This window comes from Chiloscyllium plagiosum, unplaced genomic scaffold (genome assembly GCF_037043375.1).
Source record: "Chiloscyllium plagiosum isolate Xiang-an unplaced genomic scaffold, Cpla_swu_hap1 HiC_scaffold_14, whole genome shotgun sequence".
Lineage (NCBI taxonomy): Eukaryota > Metazoa > Chordata > Chondrichthyes > Orectolobiformes > Hemiscylliidae > Chiloscyllium > Chiloscyllium plagiosum.
The window spans coordinates 19,507,822-19,532,562 of record NW_028270152.1 but is presented as its reverse complement, the minus strand read 5'-3'; the positions used below and the strand labels follow the sequence as shown (position 1 = coordinate 19,532,562).

At 41.8% G+C, this 24,741-nt stretch overlaps 1 protein-coding gene across 1 annotated transcript in view; it reads left to right on the top strand.

Annotated features, from left to right (window-relative positions):
• The window catches only part of LOC122558862 (guanine nucleotide-binding protein G(i) subunit alpha-2), a 251,113-nt gene that overhangs the window by 207,279 nt on the left and 19,093 nt on the right, over positions 1 to 24,741 (top strand). The window contains exons 6-7 of the mRNA XM_043707721.2: positions 11,019 to 11,148; positions 17,426 to 17,579. Coding sequence (XP_043563656.1) covers positions 11,019 to 11,148; positions 17,426 to 17,579 — 284 coding nt within the window. The remainder of the gene's footprint in view (positions 1 to 11,018; positions 11,149 to 17,425; positions 17,580 to 24,741) is intronic.

The window sequence follows — 24,741 nt, the reverse complement described above, 5'->3', positions numbered from 1 at the left end:
TCACCGATGTCAGGCTCACCGGTCTATAGTTCCCTGGCTTGTCCTTATCACCCTTCTTAAACAGTGGCACCACGTTAGCCAACCTCCAGTCTTCTGGCACCTCACTTGTGACTATCGATGATACAAATATCTCAGCAAGATATTTAGAGTTGATGGCTAGTGGCTTGATCAAAGAGAGAAAGGTTTTATTGAATGTCTTAAAGGATGAAAAATGGGTAGAGCTAGGAGCAGTTTAGAAATATAAGAATCTGAAGGTATGGTCATCAGTCGTGGTGTATTTAACATCTGGGATGCTTGTGGGGTTAACTTGAGCTATAATTAGGAGTGAAGATGTTTCAGAAGATTATTTGGTTGAAAGTGATTGATTGTAGATACGGGTGACCTACTGTGGTATTTAAAAACAAGGATGACATTTTAAAATCGATGTTGTTTAATCGAGGGGTAATGTAGGTGGTTGGGACATGTGGTTCAACAAGGACTTGGGCAGCAGACTTTTGGATGACTTCAGATTGGTAGATGCAGCATGGGAGGTCAATTGTGAGAAGACTGGATAGTCAAATTGACAGGTGGCAAAGGCCTGGATGAGTGTTTCAGCAGCAGGTGAGTTGAAGAAGATGCAGAGTCAGGCGATGGTAAACACATGGAAGTTGGCAGATTATGAAAGCACGAATGTGTGGTGTGAAGCTTATGTTAGCGTCAAATACAACACTGAGTTTTTGCAATACTGGTTCACTCTCTAATAGTTGCCAGAAAATGCGATTAATTTGGTAGTTAGGGAACAAAGTCTGTATCAAGAGCAAACATAATTCGAGGAAATTCCTGCTTATTCAGTCCTGGATATTATCCAGGCTGGACAAACAATGTGATAATTTAATGGAAGAATTGAGAGAGGAGCAATAAAGTCCATATCTTACTAGTTTTGTGATTTAAAAATTAGAACCAGAACCCCCCCACAAGATATATTTTCATAATGTTTAGAGAGTGCACAACATCTACTCTGTGTATTTCATACAAACCACATCAAGTGGTTACTATTTGTAAAATCTGCACTGAGATATAAAGTGTAAGAAAATATTTTGTAGATTTGGGAGATTTCTTTCTCCATTTTTTAATATTTTATATTTCAAATTGAAACACTTTCTTGAACTAATTTTTCAAACAATGTATGGAAGTGAATGATTTGGATGTGAGCATAAGACGTATAGTTAGTACTTTTGCAAATGACACCAAAATTGGAGATGTAGTGGACAGCGAAGAAGGTTACCTCCAATTACAATGGGATCTTGATGAGACAATGGGCTGAGGAGTGGCAGATGCAGTTTGATTTTAGATAATTGCTAGGTGCTGCATTTTGGGAAAACCAATCTTAGCAGGATTTATATACTTAATGATAAGGTCCTAGGGAGTGTTGCTGAACAAAGAAACCTTGGAGTTCAGGTTCATACCTCCTTGAAAGTAGAGTGGCAGGTAGATAGGATAGTGAAGAAGGTATGCTTCCCTTTATTGGTCAGAGTATTGCGTTACAGGAGTTGGGAGGTCATGTTGTGGCTGAACAGGACATTGGTTAGGCCACTTTTGGAGAATTGCATGCAAATCTGGTCTCCTTCCTATCGGAAAAATGTTGTGAAACTTGAAAGGATTCAGAAAAGATTTCGAAGGATGTTGCCAGAGTTGGAGGATTTGAGCTATAGGAAGAGGTTGAATAGGCTGGGGGCTGTTTTCCCTGGAGTATCGGAGGCTGAGGGGTGACTTTATAGGGGAGTCCAGAACTAGAGGGCATAGATTTAGGTTGAGAGGAAAGATAAGAGACCTATGGGGCACATATATGGAATGAGCTGCCAGAAGAAGTGGCGGAGGCGAGTACAATTGCAATGTTTTAAAGGCATTTGGATGGGTATATGAATAGGAAGGGTTTGGAGGGATATGGGCTGGGTGCTGTCAGGTAGGACTAGATTGGATTGGGATATCTGGTCAGCATGGATGAGTTGGACCGAAGGGTCTGTTTCCATGCTGTACACCTCTGACTCTAAGTGAAGTTCAATGAACTAATAGGCCAGACCTTGTTGCAATAATTCAAAGAGGATATGTTGCAATAAAAATCTACTTGCTTAACTAAAAACCAAAGAGATGGTTTGTAGATTCGTAGAGCGCAGAAACAGCCCTTTGGCCCATCAAGTTTGCACTGATGTAACAACCACTAAAAGTGCGCTAATTCCAATTTCCTGGGATTGAATCATATCACAGAGCCATACACCATGGAAACAGACCCTTTTGTGAATGTTATATCTAAATTACTCATCTTTTTTTTTTAAAGGTTGTAAAGTCTCCAACCTCCATTGCTTTCCCAGGCAGTGCACTTCTGATTTGTACCACCTGCTGAACTGGTGGAGATATTTTCACACTGTACATGTGAAAATTACCAACGTTTTGGATGATGATGCAATGGAAAAGCATGTATGTGAGAAGTCGAGGCTGAATGGGTGAATCTTAAGGAGAAATTTGGAACTAGGTGAGAGCAGTCTCACCCACCTGGATGCTGGGGGGGAAAAGGTGGTGTGGAATACCAGGTCAAGGGCAAGGTTACCTTTTGTCATAGTCACATTGAATGTTGTTTGCCACTTTGATACTGTAGCAAGTGGTGTGGAGGAACCTGACTGAAGGAAAGCTGAGCATGGATTTAGAAAATTACAACAAAATCAAGCAGTTGAAAGAACAAAGCAAGATTAGAGCTGCAGCAGAACTTTGCAAGATCCTCAAGGGTCAAGGATATGTAGGTGTATGCTTCTCAATGACTGTCTGACTGTGAATTTGTCTTTGAACTGTGTGCTAACGTTCCTTTGTCACCTAGGTTTCCTTGAAACTGAAGGGTTGCTTTTGCACATGGATCTGATTCATAGATATTTATAGTATAGGAGGAGGCTAATTGATCCATTGTGTTACTACTTACCTTCTGCAAGAGCACTTAGCTAGTTCAACTGCTTTACTTTCCTTGCATGAAAGTACATCATGTTCTCAGATTAGATTACTTAGTGTGGAAACAGGCCCTTTGGCCCAACAAGTCCACACCGAGCCTCCGAAGAGCAACCCACCCAGACCCATTCTCTCACGTTTACCCCTGACTAATGCACCTAGCACTACGGGCAATTTAGCATGGCCAATTCATCTCACCTGCACATTTTGTTTGGACTGTGGGAGGAAGCCGGAGCACCTAGAGGAAACTCACACAGACATGGGGAGAATGTGCAAACTCCACACAGACAGTTGCCCGAGGCGGGAATTGAATCCGGGTCTCTGGCACTGTAAGGCAGCAGTGCTAACCACTGAGCCACCGTGCTGTGTTGTTAATTTTTCCTATTTGTCATACTGGTATCTTCTGATTCTTAACCCTTCCGAGAGAGTGAGTCTTTTCCCCCGCCACTCTGTTTAGACGATTTTGAACATCGCAGTATTTCTCAGGCTTCTCTAAGTAAACCAACCATTCTTCTCTAATCTATGTACATAACTAAAATTAGTATGTTCAGCAAAGGAATAATGCATTTATTGGAACATCTACCTTCAAATTTACTTTGTTTTTATTCAGAATTCTAGGTAGTGACACCCTTGAATGAACAGCATTTAGGTTTTAGAAAAATTTAGAATTCATGTTCCATTCTAGAAAGTCTGATCGCAAAAGATAGCACTGGAGCCAATCTTTACATGCTTTCGTAAATTCATCTTCCAATCTGAGAACCACAATTAGGTTCATTCCTGTTTAAAGAAGTATAAGTGGATTTGTAGTTAATGCACACCACCTGCATGCCATTAAGCACAATTAACGTGCAATTAACATTTAATGTGTAACAGGAGGTTATTTATATTAAATAATCATTGTCTAATTTATTGCTGTTATTTGACTAATCCTATCCCATGAGTTTTCTAGTTGTCTTGTAATTAGAAACTGCTCACCCAAAATAGTTTTTTTTTAGAGAAAGATATGTTATACGCAACATTATGGTTGATGAATTTGGCAGATAGTTGCGCAATTAAAACTTTTTACTGTTAACATATTTTCATGTCCATAACCCAGACCTCTTTTTAATTCTGCACTGAATTTTCACCGGCTGTCATGGTTGACACTATCCTTTTATGCTTAGCTTGAGCTGTCCTGCGTATTCTTGAACTCATGATGCATAAAGGATTTTAAAACTGTCTCCCAATGTTGATGTGGGAGAAGTATGCAATAGATTATCCATTAACATGAGTTTCTCAAACATACTTTTATCATAGTCTCTTACCTTTTTGTATGTTTTCTTCAAAGATCTCACTGCAGTTTGTGAGAAATTGACCAAATTTGTTCTTTCAAATTTGGGTATTGTAAGTAAAGCTCCTCTTTCACAACCACCTATTTCCAAGGACTGCCGCGTTTTTCCCCAGTCATGGGATGTGGGCATCACTGGCTGACGCAGCATTTATTGACTGTCCCAGTTGCCCTGGAGAAGATGGTGGTGAGTTGTCACCTTGAACCACTGCAGTCCATTTGGTGCAGGTAAATCAACAATGCCATTGTGGAGGAGGTTGTAGGAGTTTGACCCAATGAAGGTTGAGGAGCAATGGGTACATTTCCGAGTCCGAATGGTGAGTGCTTGGAGGAGAATTTGCATGTGATGGTTTACCATCTATTTTCTGTCCCTGCCCTTCTAGACGCTGTGGTGTCAGAGCAGCCTTTCTGCAGAGGATCTCATAGATAGTACACACTGTTGCTACTGAGCATTGGTGATATGTACACTAGCTTAGATGCATTTGTAGTTTTTCCTTTGCCATCCTGATTTGTATTTTCTTATTGCTCATCAAAGCTCCAAGACATCCTCTGCATGTAAGAAGTGCGACTGAAAATCAACGTGCCATTAACTTAAACAAATGCCTGGCCGTGGGAGTTGCCTTCACAGTGAGAAGTACTATTGATAAGCAGAGCTCCTGTATTTAACTCATTTTTACTGTAATATTCCTGTCGCACCCAATCTATGGTGTAATCTAGCCATCTACTTCTGGTTTCTGGGAAATTAAACTGAGAACATTCAGTCTTTATTATTAGTGTTGTGCGTTATGCTCTCTTATCACTCCTATCCCTAATCTACATTGCATTCGGGGAGACATAATGTTATTGAGACCAGTTGTGATCTTTAACTATGGTAAATATCTGTTCATGGCAATTTCATTCATTATTAGCTTTTATCTTCTGCTTTCTCCCACAAATAAGTAATGTACTGTTAACAGCTAATTAATTCATTTTAATTATTTGTTCTAGGGTGTGTGTTGATGGCAAATTGGGCCATATATTGCCCATCCTTAATTGCCAGTGATAATGAAATGATGCAGTATAATTTCAAGTCTAGATGGCTTGTGGTTCAGAAGAGAGCATGCAATGATATCTGAGTGACATGGCTGATAAATATGAATGTGTTATAGTCAAGTTTGCTGATGACACAAAAATAGGTGGGCAAGGCAAGAAAGTGCTGAGAATGACCCAGATTGTGGAGAGGTATTGACGGGTTAAGTGAGTGGCCAAGAACTTAGCAGATGGAATATGATATAGGAAAATGTGAGGTTATGCACTCTAGCAAGAAGAATACATGAGCTGGATATTATTTAAATGTAGAAAGCTACAGAACAGTAGGATTTGAGAATCCTTGTCCATGAAACACAAAACACTAGCATCCAAGTTCACTGGCTAATAGGGAAGACTAATGGAATGTTGGGCTTTATTTCAAATGAATGGAGTATAGAAGTAGGAGGGTTATGCTAAAATTATACAAGGCATTAGTCACATCACAGTTGGAATATTGTGAACAGTTTGGGACCTTATCTTAAGGAAAGATAAACTAGCATTGGAGGCAGTCCAGAGAACGTAGACGAGCCTGATACCAGGACTGTCATATGAGCATAGGTTGAGTAGATTGGAGCTGTACCCATTGGAACTTAGAAGAATCAGAGACAACTTTATTGAAACACAAGATTATTAGGGGAGTTGACAGGGTAGATGCAAAACAGATTGTTTCTCCCTTATGGAAGATTGTAGCATCAGAGGGCATAATGTCAATAAGGAATCACACATTTAAGACATGTGAGGAAGAATTTCTTTTCTGAGGGTAGAGAATCTGGGGATTTCTTTACAGAAACTGGTATTCAAGGCTGCGATAGATTTTTAATCATGAAGGGAATCAAAGATCATAGCGAAAATTCAGGAACAAAGTTGAGGATTATCAGATCAGCCATGATCTCATTGAGTGGCAGAGTAGACTCAATGGGCTGAATGGCCTACTTCTGTACCTACCTCTTATAGTCTCATGCAATTGATGGTGGTAATCCCATGCCTTCTCCTGCCCTTGTCATTCTGGTAATTGATGATGCAGATTTGGAAGGTGCTGTGAACAGTAGCCTTGGCAAATTATCATTAGAATGGTGCTGGAAAAGCACAGCAGATCAATCAGCATCCGAGGAGCAGGATGAAGGGCTTTTGCCGGAAACATTGATTTTCCTGCTCCTCGGATGCTGCCTGACCTGCTCTGCTTTTCCAGCACCACTCTAATCTAAACTCTGATTTCCAGCATCTGCAGCCCTCACTTGTGCCTTGTATCTGGTCAGCGCTGTTATATTCAATTTAAATAAATATCTGAAAGAAACATGCTATATTTGTGATAGAGAAAATGACACTAAAAGTGGAGAAAGGTCCAATGGAAGTATTCAATTAGATGATTTTTTTAGGTATCGTGAGAGAGGGATGCTTACCCGTCCCTCACTTTAGGCTAATAAAATCATGCCCTTGTATTTCTTGGTGACTTTTTCTATTAAAGTCATGGCAGTCTGTAGCACAGAAGAAATCTTTTAAACATCGAGTCAGCAGTAAACCAGAAGAAACATCTCTTGTTGTAATCCTCTTGCCCAGCGCTTGGCCGATAGCCTTTTATGCCTTGGCATCACAAGTGCACATCAAAATACTTCCAAAATGTAAGAGTTTCTGCTTCTACCATTCTTAAGACACAATGAGATTCCCATCACCCTCTGAGTGAAAAACAAATCCTTTTGAAACATTGGAAAATAAGAATTGACCTCTTTGTCCCACTATCTTATACTTTAGTAATTTCTTCCCTGTCCCCACCTATCTGTTATTGCTTAATGAAACTCTGTGACCTGGTTTGAGAGCTGTCCTACTGCAAATTGGATACCTTATTTGTGATTGTCAACATTTGGTCTAAATAACCTGGTCAGTAAATTGCTGGGGCAAAATTCGAAATTGCTGGAAAAGCTCCGCAGGTCTGGCAGCATCTGTAGAGAGAAATCAGCGTTAATGTTTCAGTCAAGTGACCCGTCATTAGAAATAAAATGCTAGATTCCATTTACACCAAATTCGTGTTCTGTAAAACAATAACATTTTTTTTAGATTCTTGTTTCATTCCACATGTTTTATTGGAATTATGACAATTTGAGAACACTGCGGCTTGTGTTAATAGAAATAATGCTACACATTGCTGATCCTGAAATATAATGACAGCTCATATAGTGTCTGCAGGCAGCCTTACTTAACTTCTGAAAGACTGTTAGAAGTTATGTTTCTTGATTGATTGATTGATTGTCATTTACTTGAGATCAGGTTATAACAAAGACCTTGGCCAGGTTTGACATCAATGAAAGGAAAGAGAGATCTCAACCTCCCCAACCCACCCATCCAACTATCCCTGTCACTTTATTCCTCTCAGTTAAATCAAACCTCTGGATCAAAAGCAAATACATGTGCTTTCCAATTCAATCCTTGAAAGGTATTGCTCCTGAACATTCACCCAGCAGTGACAACAGACCTAATCTACTCCCGAGAAATACCCTATTGTCAAAGTTGCGTGGAACATGTTTGTGTGTAAATGTTTAACTATTTAAAGCTGTTTGGAGGAAATAAAATAATTAATGGACATGAAAGCACAAAGTTAGTGGAATGTAAGTAGATAAACAAAGTTTGCTCATATCTTAAGGCATCTTTCATTTGGCTCCAAAGGCAGTAGTTAACAATACATTTAGAATTTTGTGTACAAAACAGACTTAAAGTTGAAGGTACTGTTGCGTTCTGTAGATGTGCCAAGTTAATTTGTGGATCAATTGCACCAGTAAAAAACCTCATTGTATTCTGATAGGAATGTCAAGACTCGCCTTAAATGCTGACAGCTCCTATGGTTCGTTCCTTTAGTCCTCTTGTAGCAATAATTGACCGTTCAGCTCATTCCGAGCGTGTTATTTTTCAGTGCGGTCTTCCAAGATAGTCTCCTTTATCTGATCAATAGATGGCTGACAGTCTGTGCCGGTAATTTAATTCGGTTGCCCTAATGACATCGCGAGCATGAAGACAGAAGCTTAAAAGGTTTATGAGTGTCAGCAGAGAGTGAATCGTTGATGACTTTCATTACCAGATGTCATTTGTTTGTCATAAAAACTTAACAGTTTATATGTTTGTTTGAAATAACATTAATTCTATTCACAGTGCTTAAGCCTGATAGAAGTAGTATTTTGCAAAAAGCAGGGTAACAGATCTGATCAGCACAGAAGATAACCTGGGTTGGATGATAAGCCATACTGCGTTAGCGTTGACAGCATCACCCAAGCTAGGGTAATCTAACTGTCTGAACTTTATGCCTCTGATATGTTGGCCTCCGCCTTCTGTTTCTATGTTCCACTTTATTGTCCATTGGAACTCCTTGGTTGCTCCAATGTTCTTCAATACTGCTTACCATTCTAACTATCTGAGCTTAGCACTGAAGCTCCCTTTCACATGATCAGAAGGGTCGTGTAACATCTTGTTCCATACTTGTAACAATATAGCCAGCTGGTACAGGAGAGAGATTGTTTCACAATTCATGATTTATTTTACAAGATCCTAAACTCCTGTGCGCAGTGTAGTACAATATCAATAATAGACCTAAATAATCTTAGCTACACTTATTAGTAACTCTTCCTTTTGAAAGCATCTGGTGATAAAATTCAACTCTCACTTGGCCTAAGTGATGCTGTCCCTTTGGTCTGTGTTCGCTTTATGTGTAATGACCTTTATGGATTGTGTACTCATTTTTTTTAATGGGAAAATGACCCCTCCTCTTTCCCCTCCCCCCCCCCCCCCCCCCCCCCCCCCTCCAATACGTATTATTTCTGTAGTGATAAATGTATTGACTTGGGTGTAGAAGTAATTTACTCAAAGAGCTGGTACAGACACAATGGACTGAATGTTTCCATCCAGTAAATATACAGTTTGCCATAGAATCATAATCTGGATTAGTGGTGCTGGAAGAGCACAGCAGTTCAGGCAGCATCCAAGGAGTGATTTTTACCTCATAGAATCATAAAGCTAGTCCCAAATTCCAAAGTTAGTCAGTCAGCACCAAGGTGTCTGGAAGGTGCCGCACCGAGCCTCATTGTCCTGTGCCATTTGGATTTTCAGCTTTTGCTCACTGTGCAGCTGGAAAGTGCGTGGCTCGGAATGTGCCTGAGGACAGGTTTGTGCTTGGGCTTGGGCTTGGGCTGTGTTTCTGGTTAGAATCAGGGAACCTTAGTACTTTGGTTCATGCGTAAAGAATGGTAATTTAAGTGTCCTCCCAGAGGGTTGCTGAAATGATTTCCCAATAAGAATTATCCTCGTGGCTAAGAAAATTGGAACACAAGCATATTGCGGAACTCCAAGTCATAGCCTAAAGTATTGTTTTAAAAGTCAAACCCATATTCTGATCAATATGATCAACTCCTGAATTAATCTCACTGTTAAGTTAGCCTAATGTCGGGAAACCATGCCAGTCAGAACAGAACCTCTACTTTGGTTTTGTGTCCAGGCTTTTATAAATAGGTGAGGTTTCCCAGTTCATTTTATTCTTGTTCACACAATAAGGCAGATTGTACAGGATCTCACGAACAAATGACTACACCTTCTGCATGAAGAGAATGGGTTAGTATGTCACACAGAATTAATAATGAATGTTTTCTTGAATGAAGCACCAGAAGGATATATGGGATGACTGCCATGTTACACGGATCATTTTGATAAATGGAACAGCACCAAGATAGGCAGTTCCAATTTTCCAGCTTTAGCCAGAACTGTATATGTTGCAAACTTCTACACAGGCGCATGCGCAAAATTAAGTCCGATGCAGAGTATTACTTCTTTGTTGAACCCATTTTTTCTTTCAAATTACAAAGCATTCAGGCAATTCTCATTTTTTCAGTATTGTTTTACTCACTGTTAAGTGTGCTGGGATGTTTAGCTACTTTAAAGATGCTCCATGAATGGTTGAACAAATATAACTGAGTACTCTCACTCCCTGGGATTTGGTGTCTCAGCTGTATTGTGAAAATAAATAGAGACAAATGAACCAATGATGTGATGAAAGACTGCAATATTTATCCCAGCTTGATGGGCCCTTGTGTATAGAACTATCAAACAAACCACATGAAAGATTCTGATGGGAGATGTTTGTATCACGTAGTTGAGAACTGATGCTCAGCATTTGCATTACCCAAGAAATACCACTGCTGACCCAGTGTTCACTGGGCTTGCTTTAATGTACTAAAGGTTATTTTGATGACTAAGCTATTTGAGAGAAGGTAAAGGTCTGTGAAGATTCATTCTTTGACTGGAGGTCTGAATTAAAGTTGTCTTTGTCTTGTAGAATCTGTAATACAGTCAACATTACCTCAGCAACTACCTGCAAATGTAAAGTTTCACAGTTCATTTTGCAATTTGAAGTTTAAAGACTTGACATCACACATATATATATTTTCAGACTCTCCAGTCAAACAAGATTTGATCACAGCAGGTTATAGTTCAAAATTTAAAATATCGCTGTCTCACTAATTTAATCAAAATTTATGTAATGAACAAATACCAAGCTGCAGGAATAAATGTCCATGCAATGGATCAGTCCTTTGATTACAATAATATTTTTAAAAATTGATCAGTCCCCAAGTACTAACTTGAAAGTTTAAACGGCTGTATCGATTTTTTTCATCTGCAGGATGTTTGATGTCGGTGGACAGAGATCTGAGAGAAAGAAATGGATCCATTGCTTTGAGGGTGTTACTGCTATCATCTTCTGTGTAGCTCTTAGTGCATATGACTTGGTCCTGGCTGAGGACGAGGAGATGGTGAGTAAATATATCTTGGAGTTTTGAAAGTTCGGCAGGATAATCTGTTTTTAATTAATCCATAAATGCAGAATTTATGTTGATACTTCAAAAGAAATTTCAGTGGGCTGCGTTAATTATTAGTGTCATTCAGAAATTGTTTCCACAATTAAGAGCATTTTAAGTAGGCTAACTTGAATCCAGCATGACAAATACACAGAATCAGATTTATGGAACAGAAAGAGGCTATTGAGTCCATCATGTCCATTCCCACTCTACATATCCTAGTTTCATATCTTCTCTCAGCTCTTAGCATGTAGCTCAATAGGTTATACCATCTGAAGTGCTCCAGTGTTCTTCAAATGCCAAGACAGCATTTGATGCTACAGTCCTTTCAGGCAGAGATCTCCAAACCCTCACCACCCTTTTAACGACCTGTTCTGCTCTCTTAAGGGATCTGTAGCATGTGTTCCAAGGTGTTTGTTTCTGTACGTTCTCAATCTGGTATTGTTTTTCCTTCTCAAATAAATTACCTGCACACTTCTCCAGATTCAACTTAATATACAGTTTTTGGGAGAACATTGCGTCTCAACTCCCCTGTAGCTTTCTATTGATTATTTTAAGTCTCTATCCCCTCATTAATTTTTACGATAATGGAAATTAGTCCTTCCAATCCACTGTATAAAACACCTGGGTTTTTTCAAATTAGTTAAATCTACCCTTGGCTCCTATGTTCCAAATTAAGCAAGAAATAATCTTTGGTTTATCCAATCATTCTTCATCCCTAATCTTACTGTGTAGGTCATGTCCAATAAAATGGAGGTGACAGTGGAGATTTTGTCTAGTGGGGCGGACAAGGTTAGAAGTCACACAACACCAGGTTATAATCCAATAAGTCTATTTGAAATCACAAGCTTTCAGAGCGCAGCTCCATCAGGTGAAGTGGAGGGGATTGTGCAGACACTATTTAAAGATAATTGCAAGATAATTCCAGGTAATTAAGAGTGTCAAAAGATAGTACAAATAGTATGAGTGGAATGTAGACCTGCTGCATATCAAGTCTTTGCAGGTGATCAGAAGTGTCATTTGGTGTGAGTAAAGTGTCAACAGTTAAATAGCAATGGAAAGGATAATCTGTGATCTGATTAATTGAGGCAGAAAGATAATTCCAAAAAAATCCATATTCACCTGATGAAGGAGCAGTGATTTCATAGTTTGTTATTTCAAATAAACCTGTTGGTAACGTATCGTGTGACTTCTAATTATGGCTGATGAAGGAAGCTATCCGATATTGCTTCCCCCCCGAAAACCACCTTAGCCACCTGTTCTGCTATCTTAAGGGATCTACAGATGTGCTCCCAGGTATGTCTGTTTCTGGGCATTCTCAATCTGGTATTGTTTTTCCTTCTGAAATAAATTACCTGCACATTTCTCCAGATTCAACTTAATTTACAATTTTTGTGCTTACTTGATCAGTTGGTTGATATCTTTAAACTCCTTCCTCACTATCAATCATAGTCAATTTTTGCACCATCTCTTAAGCACTTCTTAATCACTGCCTACATTTAATTCTATCATTAATATATGATCAGCAAGGAACCCACTATTGAGATCATAGCAAATAACCTTCCAGTCCCAAAAAAGCAGTCAACCATAACTCTCTGCTTCCTGCCACTGAGCTATTTTTGGATCCAACTTTCCACTTTTCCATGGATTCCATGTGCTTTTGATTTTCTGACTAGTCTGCCATGTGGAACCTTGTCAAAACTGTTGCTAAAATCTATGTAGACTACTTCAAGCACACTGCCATCATTGATGTTTCCTTGTGATACCGCAAAATATTCAGTACAGTTAAAAGACTGTGTCTGACTAACTATTCCATGCTGACCTTTGTTAATCTGTGCCTTTCTAAATGATTTACATTGTCTAGATCTTGCTCGGTAATTTTCCCACCGCAGAGATTGGGCTGACTGACCTGTAATTCCCCAGTTTATCCTTTCTCTCTTTTTCAGCAACATTCTAATATTAGCAGCCGCTTAGCACCACAGCTCGCCAGAGGACACTGGAAAATGATTTTTGATATTTCTTTACTTGTCCCCCTCAGTAGGTTGAGATGCATTTTATCCAGACCTTGTGATATATGGACTTTTAAGAATGCAAAACATTTCCTCCTCCCAATTCAACACCCCCTGCCATTTTTACCCCATCTAATATTTCACGTCCTTCTTCAACTAAAATGTTTGCTTTATCCGTTTGATTCATGAAAACAAACGCAAAGGATTCACAAAGAACCTTGCCTATGCTTGTTATCTCCACACGTAGAAATAATTGGCCATAGCTTCTCTTGACTTATTCTTTCTCTTTTGCTTTTTATGCATTTACAAAGATAAAACGATTTGGATTTTCTGCAGGTATACTCACCAGTGTATTTTCATGCCCACTCTTTGCTTTCCATACACCTTTATAATTTCACTCCTGGACATTTTATATTCCTCTAAGATTTCAGCAACTATGAGTTCTTAGTATGAACTTGTTAAAACTTGAACTTACTCTGTGTGATCTTTGAGATGTCATTGCATTGTGTGGTTATGAGTGATGGGGTATTCAGATTTGAGTTCCACCCTTTTCCTTTGTCAGATTATATTTAGTTTGTATTCTCCTTTTGCTCCTTCATGAATGTCTTTCACCACTCTGGCATTGATTTACTTTCAAGCCGGTGTATCTGGTCCACTTTTGTGAAGTTACGATATTCTTAGTAAGATTGACCTTTCCAGAGTCTAAGTCTTTTATAGACACTCAATTGTACATCATAGAAGAGGCTCTTTGGCCCATCAAGTCTGCGGTGACCTGTCCACACGAATCTCACTTTCTGGCATTTGGCACATAATCTTGAACGTTATGACGGTTCAAGTGCCCATCCACATACTTTTTAGAGGTTGAGGTCTCATGCTTTTACTGCTCTCCCAGGCCATATGTTCTGGATGCCCTCCACCTTCTGAGTGGCGAAACAAAATTTCCTCAAATCTCCTCTAAACCTCCCTCACCTTTAAAGTTTTGCCCCTTGTTATTGACCATTCAAATAAACGGCACTGCTGTTTCCTAAGCAGCCTGTCCAAGCCCCTCATAATCTGACACATCTCAATCAGGTCCTCTCTCAGCCTTCTCTGCTCAAAAGCATATTTAGTCCGTCTTTGTAGCTAAAATGCTTCAACCTAGAGAACATCCTGGTGAGTCTCCTCCTCACACCCTTCGTGACCGATGCTTCCTATTATGTGGTGACCTTTTGCTCTACCTGTCTTTATGCTTTCCTAGAATAGCACTAAATCTCTCTGAATTTATGACCAGTAGCAGTGAAAAACTGTCTTAATGAAGCTTCTTCCACTTGGCTAGATTTGTTTTCTGAAACAAAGTTCAGAATTTCTTCTTGTTGGCTTGCTATGAATTACCTTAAAATATAATAACCTGCATTCATTTTAAGATTTCTGCACCTTCTGTATCCTTTACAATTAAGTTATTCAAGTTGATATTACTTGTATTCTGAGCAGTGGAGTTGCCCTTCCTTTATTCCATGGTTAAATCTTGAGGCTTTATTGAATGCCCCTTCTAGCATGTCAGCTGTTCTCTTCAAATTTGGTGGTTTCTTCAACTATTAATATCGTAATATTGTAACAAATATTTTTGGTCTTTTTAAGTTGCTATCACGCTTAAGTTAAAACATCAGGGATGAGGGACCTTTGTCCGAAACGTCGATTCTCCTGCTCCTTGGATGCTGCCAGATCTGCTGTGCTTTTCCAGCACCACACTTTCAACTTTGATCTTGAGCACCTGCAGTGTTCATTTCCTCCTAAAGTTATCATAGTCTAACCTGGACTGCTGGGCTACTCTCATTAGAGAGAAAACTGATGCTGGTTTAACTTGAGGCTCATCACACCTTGGGCAATGGGAGAGGTTGAGAAGAGGAGTCTTTCATGGTAACTTTGACCAGAGTGGGAAATTGGATCCATGCTGTTGGCATCACTGCATCACCAATCAGCCATCAAGCCAGTTGAGCTAACCGACCTGCTAAAAACATAGTACAGTTCAATTTTAAGAATAGAGTTATACAACACAAAAACAGATCTTTTGATCCAACTCCATGCTGATCAGGTATCCTGAACTGAATTAGTCCCATTTGTCTGTGATTGCCTCATATCCCTCTTAAACCTTTCCTATTCATGTTCCTGACCACATCCCTTTTGAATGTTGTAATTGGATCCAAGTCTACCAGCTCCTCTGGCAGCTCATTCCATACACACACCACCCTCAGTGTGAAAAAGTTAATTTCAGGTCCTTTTTAAAATCTTTCTCTTCTCACCTGAAATCTATACTCTCTAGTATTAGACTCCCCTGCCCCTTTCTCCTCCCCCCAAAAAAAATCTTGGCTATTCACCTGATCACCTCATAATTTTATAAACCTCTGTCTGGTCACCAGTCAGCTTCCTGTACTCCAGGGGGAAAAATCCCAGCCTCTCCTCATAACTCAGACCCTCTAGTCCGGCAATATCCTTACCCTCTCTGTATCCTTTCTAGTTTACAACATCAAAATACAATCTTTAATTACCTACTAATTGTAAGAAACAAATTAAAATGCAATGTCAAACATGCATGCACATGTATTAAATTTAAAAAGGGGAATGCTTCAGGTACAGAGACAAAAATAAAAGTTACGTGGTTTAAAAATTCTTAAGAGCCCTTGAGGTGTTACAGCTGTTCAATTATTAACTTGTAATCCCAACAGTGGCAAAGTGTAGAGTTCCTGTTGCATGGTTGTTTCCCCAATTTGATTTCTCAATGGGGTGTGGTGAGAAGAGAACAAGAGTGGGAGAGAGAGGGAGATACTGAATCTTTCAGGTCTTACTGTTACAAACTTGCTTTTCCTTCTGTCTGCTGTGCTGCTAAAAGATGACTGTTGAAATATGGTTTGTTTGTGTAATCCAAGTATAGCTGCATTGTCTTTCCAAGTTGAACAGTTGCAGGCAAAAATTCATGTCTGATATCTGTAACCAATTGTACAAATGTGAATTGAAACAGGAGATGCACATTTCTTGACTCTGATTTCAGTTATTTTAGATAAAATGGTGATTTCATTGCAGATAGTTTTGGTTATTCTGCATTGATTTCCTGGACTTGTCTCAATCTGTGGACAGGTGATCATGGCAACCATTTTAGGAATTTACTTTTTTTTTTAAATGTAAACCACTTTAATCCATGAAAGATCTCAGGTATTAAAATCAGATGATGGATGTTGAAAATTGAAAGCCATATATCACTCTAGTAACACTTATAAAATTGATATCCAGTGTTAAATGGGATGTGATCAATGGATGCAGATTAATTAATAAGCCCAAGCTCAAGGCAGGAACTGCCTGCTTTTCCAAATCTCTTGCATACCATTTGGAAAATGGGAAGTCAGAAACCTTGCTTTTCATTTAATTATTTTCCTGAGATGGAGAAGCTGAGATGAAGAGGGCTTGTGCTCAGTGAGGGGTGAGGAGAATCTATATATCACATTGAAGAGAAACACTCTTCTCTGTTCTCACTCCCACTCTGTCTTTATGGGGTACTATGCTAGTGCCATGATGAGTTCACTTTACAGTGTTTTGGGGAATAATGTCTAAAGAATATTGTCATTGCCTCAAGTTATCAGGGTTCAAGATGGTTAAATGCTTTGAAGGAAATGAGTAGACATACCTGGATTCAAACCTCTTACTGGCTGATGGGATCAATATTTCCTTGTTAAGAATCTGGTAAAATGGAAGTGGTAAAATGAAAACTGTTTCATTGATCCAGTTTGGGGACTGGGCATATTATGCAGAGTACACCAAAATTGTGTCTGATCAATTTGGGAGTGCTTGATGTTAACTCCAGAGGACAAGAGATGGGAAGCATTCAATATCGCAGTATTAAACATCCTTGGATTTTTAGAAAGAACATAAGTGACCTGTCCCCTAGATATCTGATGAAGGGCTTATGCGTAAAATGTCGACTCTTCTGCTCCACGGATGCTGTCTGACCGGCTGTGCTTTTCCAGCGCCACACTTTTTGACTCCAATCTCCAGTATCTGCAGTCTTCACATTCCCTTAGATTAAGTCAGACTTTGAAGAAACCACTGATCCAAACGTTTTTAAGAATAATGTTGTTCTGTAGAAAGCAGGTGTGCGTGGAATATCTGGGTTCTGCATTGCTTATTAAGTTGTTTCACACTGCACCAGGCTGGAAGTAAGCATTCCATAATGAAGCCACTCTCCTCTGTTCCAGAATCGCATGCATGAGAGCATGAAACTTTTTGACAGTATTTGCAACAACAAATGGTTCACGGATACTTCTATCATCCTCTTCCTCAACAAGAAGGACCTGTTTGAAGAGAAGATCACCAAGAGTCCCCTGACTATTTGCTTCCCTGAGTATTCAGGTAGGTGCTTAGATGTGTTCTTTCTTTGCCTTCTCATGGAGTGGCAAAGACTAACATTGTGACCAGTCCCCAAATGCTCTTGAATGGAATGTCTGTTTCAGAGGGCATTTAAGAGTCAACCACATTGCTGTGGATTTGAAAGCATGTTTATTGCAGACGATGTAAGGAATGACTGGTTTCTTTCCCTGAAAGACTTTAGTGAAACAGATGAGTTTGGGTGACATGGTTAATTGAAAGCGGAAGGAAAGGTGGAGTGCTTTATTTTTAGAGAGACGGGTTTTCCTGTTATACCCCCTCTATTCTGGAGAGGAGTGAGACGGTGTGAATCAGCCCTATGTTACGTGTCTCCCTGCTGAAAATGTGCCTGATTGAGGCATGTAAAATCCATTCCCAGCTTTCAATCCAGAATTCATTAATTGCAATTAAATTCCACCATACCTGGTGAGATTTGAACCCACATCCCCAGAGCATTAGCCTGGGCCCTTGGTTCACTAATCTGGTGACCTTACCATTTTTCCCCTTGCCACAGTAAAAGAAAATTGAGTTAAAATAGCTGAGTTGATCAGCATTTGAAATTAAAAGAATGTTTGGTGAGCATTTTGGGTGTCACTATCTATCAAAGCTGGTGGAATCTAAGCAGTCAACACATCTGCAGTTTAACCCCCTGTTTGCTCTTCGGATGCTGATTGACATTAGCATTTCTAGCCTGTTTTTGTTTGTAATTTCTAATGTTCTGCATTCTTTTCAGATGTGAATATTCCTTTGTTCCAATTTGGCATAGTTCAAAGAAATAGATGTCACTGATGCAAAGTGAGACTGGTCTTGATTTTTTACTTTTTTCCAAAAGAAACTTTGTGGCAAAGAAAGAAAGGTTTCCTCCGTCTACTTGGTGCAGTGAAATTTTAAATGACGCTTGATTAAAATATCAGTTCTGTTGTAACCAGCACATAAATGACGCCCATGTCCCTTTTTATTGTTTATTTTAGCAAGTCAAACACAAAAGTATGTCGTCATGTAAATATGAGATAAAGTGAGGATCAAAATGGAGTAGAACAATTTCACATATTCAAGTTCACTTCACAATTTATGGGCGGCAAGGTGGTGCAGTGGTAAGCATTGCTGCTTCACAGTACTAGGGTCCCAGGTTCGATTCCAGTCTTGAGCAACAGTCGGTGTGGAGTTTACCCTTCTCCCCGTGTCTACATGGGTTTCCTCCAGGTGCTCCGGTTTTCTCCCACAATCCAAAGATTTGCAGCTTAGGTGGATTGGCCATGTTAAATTGCCCACAGTGTCCACGGGTGTGCAGGCTAGGTGGATTAGCCATGGGATATGCAGGTTTACAGGGATAAGGTAGAGGGGGAGGGTTTGGGTGGAAAATTTGTTGTTGACTCAATGAATTGAATGGCCTGCCCTCACTCTGTAGGTATTCTATGAAAGTATATGCCTTTACAAAGTATCGTCAAATGATTTTAGGATTAATGTCATTTCAAGTGATCAGAGACCCTTAATGTACAAATCCCTGTAATACTGCATTAAGACTCAATATTTCAGGAATAATATTCAGAATATTATTAAATATTACTAAGTATTATTGACCTTGGCGAAGGTGCAGTACTGTTTACCAGTCTATTACTGGGAATAATATAGTTAAGTTATGGGACAGTTTTGCAGTCTGAATAACGAAGGATAAGGAAAGATTTACTTTGCATGTGAAAAATGGTTGAAAGACTTGATAGAATAGAGAGAGAACATTTCCTCAACTTGGAAACTTGTCCTCAATTTTGGAACCCAAACTGAGGGGTGGGTGGCATAACCTTAAATTTTCAGCAAGGCCACTCAATGGTAATATCAGGATGCAGAGGAGAAAGTGAGGTCTGCAGATGCTGGAGATCAAAGTTGAAACTTTAATGCTGGAACAGCACAGCAGGTCAGGCAGCATCCAGGGAACAGGAGATTCGACGTTTTGGGCACAGGCCCTTCTTCAGGAATGAGCAGAGAGTGTTCAGCAGGAGAAGATAAAAGGTAGGGAGGAGGGACTTGGAGGAGGGGCGTTGGAAATGTGATAGGTGGAAAGAGGTCAAGGTGAGGGTGATAGGTCGGAGTAGGATGGAGGCGGAGAGGTCAAGAAGAAGACTGCAGGTCAGGAAGGCGGTGCCGGGCTGGAGGGATTCGGCTAGGACAAGGTGGGGGGAGGGGGGATGAAGAAACTGGTGAAGTCCAAGTTCACCCCTGTGGTTGGAGAGTTCCCAGTCGGAAGATAAGACGCTCCTCCTCCGACCGTCGCGTTGTTGTGGTTTGGCGGTGGATGAGTCCAATGACCTGCATATCCTCGGTGGAGTGGGAGGGGGAGTTGAAATGCTGTGCTACAGGGTGGTTGGGTTGGTTCGTCCGGGTGGCCCAGAGGTGCTCTCTGAATCGCTCCGCAAGTAGGCGGCCTGTCTCCCCAATATAGAGGAGGCCACACCGGCTGCAGCGGATGCTGTAGATGATGTGGGTGGAGGTGCAGGTGAATCTGTGGCGGATATGGAAGTTTCCTTTGGGGCCTTGGAGAGAAGTGAGGGGGGAGGTGTGGGCGCAAGTGTTGCACCTCCTGCGGTTGCAAGGGAAGGTGCCGGGAGTGGAGGTTGGGTCGGTGGGGGGTGTGGATCTGACAAGGGAGTCGCGGAGGGAGTGGTCTCTAAGGAAAGCTGATAGGGGAGGGGAGGGAAATATATCCTTGGTGCTGGGGTCTGTTTGGAGGTGGCGGAAGTGACGGCGGATGATGCGCTGTACATGGAGATTGGTGGGGTGGTAGGTGAGGACTAGTGGGGTTCTGTCCTGGTGGCGGTTGGAGGGGCGGGGCTCAAGGGCGGAGGAGCGGGAAGTGGAGGAGATGCGGTGGAGGGCACCGTCGACCACGTCGGGGGGGAAATTGCGGTCCTTGAAGAAGGAGGCCATCTGTGTTGTACGTATTTTGAACTGGTCCTCCTGGGAGCAGATGCGGCGGAGACGAAGGAATTGGGAGAATGGGATGGCGTTTTTACAGGGGGCAGGATGGGAGGAGGTGTAGTCCAGGTAGCTGTGGGAGTCGGTTGGTTTGTAGTAGATGTCCGTGTTGATTCGGTCGCCTGAGATAGAAACAGAAAGGTCTAGGAAGGGGAGGGAGGAGTCCGAGACTGTCCAGGTGAATTTGAGGTCGGGGTGGAAGGTGTTAGTGTAGTGGATGAACTGTTCAACCTCCTCGTGGGAGCACGAGGTAGCGCCGATACAGTCATCAATGTAGCGAAGGAAAAGATGGGGGGTGGGGCCAGTGTAGTTGCGGAAGATGGATTGTTCCACATGCCCTACGAAGAGGCAGGCATAGCTGGGGCCCATGGGCACCCGCATGGGCCCCAGCTATGCCTGCCTCTTCGTAGGGTATGTGGAACAATCCATCTTCCGCAACTACACTGGCCCCACCCCCCATCTTTTCCTTCGCTACATTGATGACTGTATCGGCGCTACCTCGTGCTCCCACGAGGAGGTTGAACAGTTCATCCACTACACTAACACCTTCCACCCCGACCTCAAATTCACCTGGACAGTCTCGGACTCCTCCCTCCCCTTCCTAGACCTTTCTGTTTCTATCTCAGGCGACCGAATCAACACGGACATCTACTACAAACCAACCGACTCCCACAGCTACCTGGACTACACCTCCTCCCATCCTGCCCCCTGTAAAAACGCCATCCCATTCTCCCAATTCCTTCGTCTCCGCCGCATCTGCTCCCAGGAGGACCAGTTCAAAATACGTACAACACAGATGGCCTCCTTCTTCAAGGACCGCAATTTCCCCCCCGACGTGGTCGACGGTGCCCTCCACCGCATCTCCTCCACTTCCCGCTCCTCCGCCCTTGAGCCCCGCCCCTCCAACCGCCACCAGGACAGAACCCCACTAGTCCTCACCTACCACCCCACCAATCTCCATGTACAGCGCATCATCCGCCGTCACTTCCGCCACCTCCAAACAGACCCCAGCACCAAGGATATATTTCCCTCCCCTCCCCTATCAGCTTTCCGTAGAGACCACTCCCTCCGCGACTCCCTTGTCAGATCCACACCCCCCACTGACCCAAACTCCACTCCCGGCACCTTCCCTTGCAACCGCAGGAGGTGCAACACTTGCGCCCACACCTCCCCCCTCACTTCTCTCCAAGGCCCCAAAGGAAACTTCCATATCCGCCACAGATTCACCTGCACCTCCACCCACATCATCTACTGCAGCCGGTGTGGCCTCCTCTATATTGGGGAGACAGGCCGCCTACTTGCGGAGCGATTCAGAGAGCACCTCTGGGCCACCCGGACGAACCAACCCAACCACCCTGTAGCACAGCATTTCAACTCCCCCTCCCACTCCACCGAGGATATGCAGGTCATTGGACTCATCCACCGCCAAACCACAACAACGCGACGGTCGGAGGAGGAGCGTCTTATCTTCCGACTGGGAACCCTCCAACCACAGGGGATGAACTTGGACTTCACCAGTTTCTTCATCCCCCCTCCCCCCACCTTGTCTCAGCCGAATCCCTCCAGCCCGGCACCGCCTTCCTGACCTGCAGTCTTCTTCTTGACCTCTCCGCCTCCATCCTACTCCGACCTATCACCCTCACCTTGACCTCTTTCCACCTATCACATTTCCAACGCCCCTCCTCCAAGTCCCTCCTCCCTACCTTTTATCTTCTCCTGCTGAACACTCTCTGCTCATTCCTGAAGAAGGGCCTGTGCCCAAAACGTCGAATCTCCTGTTCCCTGGATGCTGCCTGACCTGCTGTGCTGTTCCAGCAATAAAGTTTCAACTAATATCAGGATGCAGTCTGTCAAACAAAAACATGTAGCAATCTGTAGTACCTTTCTGAAATGGTTCTTGGGCTCAGTCAGTAGAAACTTTCACCACAGAAATTAGAACTGTTTTTGTAATTGGGCAGGGGTGTTTGGGTTTTGGGAGCTGTGTCATCGAGGCAGGTGATAGACCTGAGGTGCAAATTAACCATGATCTAATTAAATAGCTTTATCATGTCCCCATATGCCTGTCAGATCCACCCTAGGGTGACACGGTGGCTCAGTGGTTAGCATGCTGCCTCACAATGCCAGTAAGCCAGATTCAATTCAAGCCTCAGGCAACTATCTGTGTGGAGTTTTCACATTCTCCCCGTGTCTGCGTGGGTTTCCTCCCACAGTCCAAAGATGTGCAGATTGGCCATGCTAAATTGCCTATAGTGTTCAGGGGTGTGTAGGTTAGGTGCATTAGTTAGAGGCAAATGTAGAGTGATAGGGTAGGGGAATGGGTCTGGGTCGGTTACTCTTTGGAGGGTTGATATGGGCCAAAGCACCTGTTTCAAAACTCTAGGGGTTCTGAGATCCCTCCTCTTCGTCGCCCTTTTTTTTTTGCCAGATGTGTAATTGGTTTTTCAGAAGGGAGAACCTGGTCACCACAAATACATTGCAGCCTTATCAATTCCAGGTGCATAAAGTATGACTTGGTTGATATGATCACTCGAGCTGACGCGTGGCTGTGCATTGCTGTATTATAAAGTGTGCAGCCCTGTTCATCGCATTTCCCTCGATGTAAGAGTAGTCCCAGGCATTCATAGATTTCCGTTTCTGACATACTGGCACTGACCCAAATAAGTAAGCCATCTATGTAACAGTTTTGTGTTCCATGAACTTGACTTCCATGACTTTGAGATTGCACTGAGCTGACTGCAGATGGCCCCTAAGTACAGTAAAGGGGAAGTCTGGTGGAGGAGATAGGGTGGAAGTAACCCAGCTGTGCCTTTGGTGTGACTGCACGGAGACAGTCACTGGCAAGCTGCAGTGAGACTTTGGAAGACATTGGATAATGTCTACACAATTAATCATTGTAACCACGTCAGCATTTACAGGAAACAAAAAACTGGTTTTGCCCTTTGAGGCAGCTGGTTGTGCTATTTGGATCTAAAATATATTGTATGCATTCCGATCTAATTTTAACATAAATTGTTTGATTTCTGCTGCACCGTATACTTAAGAGTATCTTCTTAGACAGCTCCTGCACAGCTGTTATGTCGTACTATTTATGGCTAACACTTCCCTGTTTGTGAGGTGGAATGTCACTCTCTTTTTGATGCGTTCTATTGCTTTCCTTTTGAGCTGTACAGACGCCTTTATGTTGCTTTATGCACACAAGCAACGTATTTTGGCATAAGATTGATGGTGTAAATGTTGCTGAAAAGTATGTATGTGTATGATTTGTATTCAGAACAAATAGTGACACATTGTTTTGTACTAAAGCTACACCTTTTCCCTAGTTTCCACCCACAGAGTATATGAGGTTGGGAATCCAGTAGGTGAATTGCAAATGTTTGAGCAGCCTTTTATTCAACCCTCCGTTTACCCTCCAGTATTTTGTTTTCTCTGTTGAATGTGCCTTTTCTAGCTGAAGGAAATGATGGACATAAATTAACTCATTCTGAGTGTTTTACCAGTGCTACTTAGATCCAGCAGGAAGAGTGCAGTATCCTGAAGACCTGGAGTCTGGCATTGCACAGGCCAGAGAGCGGTCTGTTCAGCCATGCCAAGCTGTGTCTGTCATCCAGTTGTTTAAAAATAATGTACTATATATTTATCTAATCAGTTCGAAAGTTGAGGGAAAGCAATTTCACTTCAGTTCAGAATTAAGGAAGAGGAGAGAGAGGGCAAGTGCACAACTACAGAACGATTCACCTTGTATCCATAGCAATGAAAATTTTTGAATCTATTGTGAAGAATGTGATAAATAGACACGAGGATAATAATGATCTGATTGGAAAACAATGGTTATAGATTTGTGAATGGGTGTGTGTTTGATGAGCTTATTTGAGATTTTTGAGGATGTTACTAACGATTGAGGGGTGTCAGTGAATGTAGCATACTTTAATTTTCAGAAGGGTTTTGATTTTTAAATATGTGATGAAGCAATGCAGTTGTGTGGAATAAGGATAGGCTAAATGAGAAAGCAGGAGGAATAAATAGGTCAATGTCACTTTGGCAGCCTGTGACTTGGGTACCACAAGAATCAGTACTTGGGCCTCAACAGTTCACTGTTTTGGATATGGGGAAAGAAAACGTAACATTTTGCAGTTCATGAATGACATAAAATGAGCACAGAATGTGTGCTTTGAGAAGG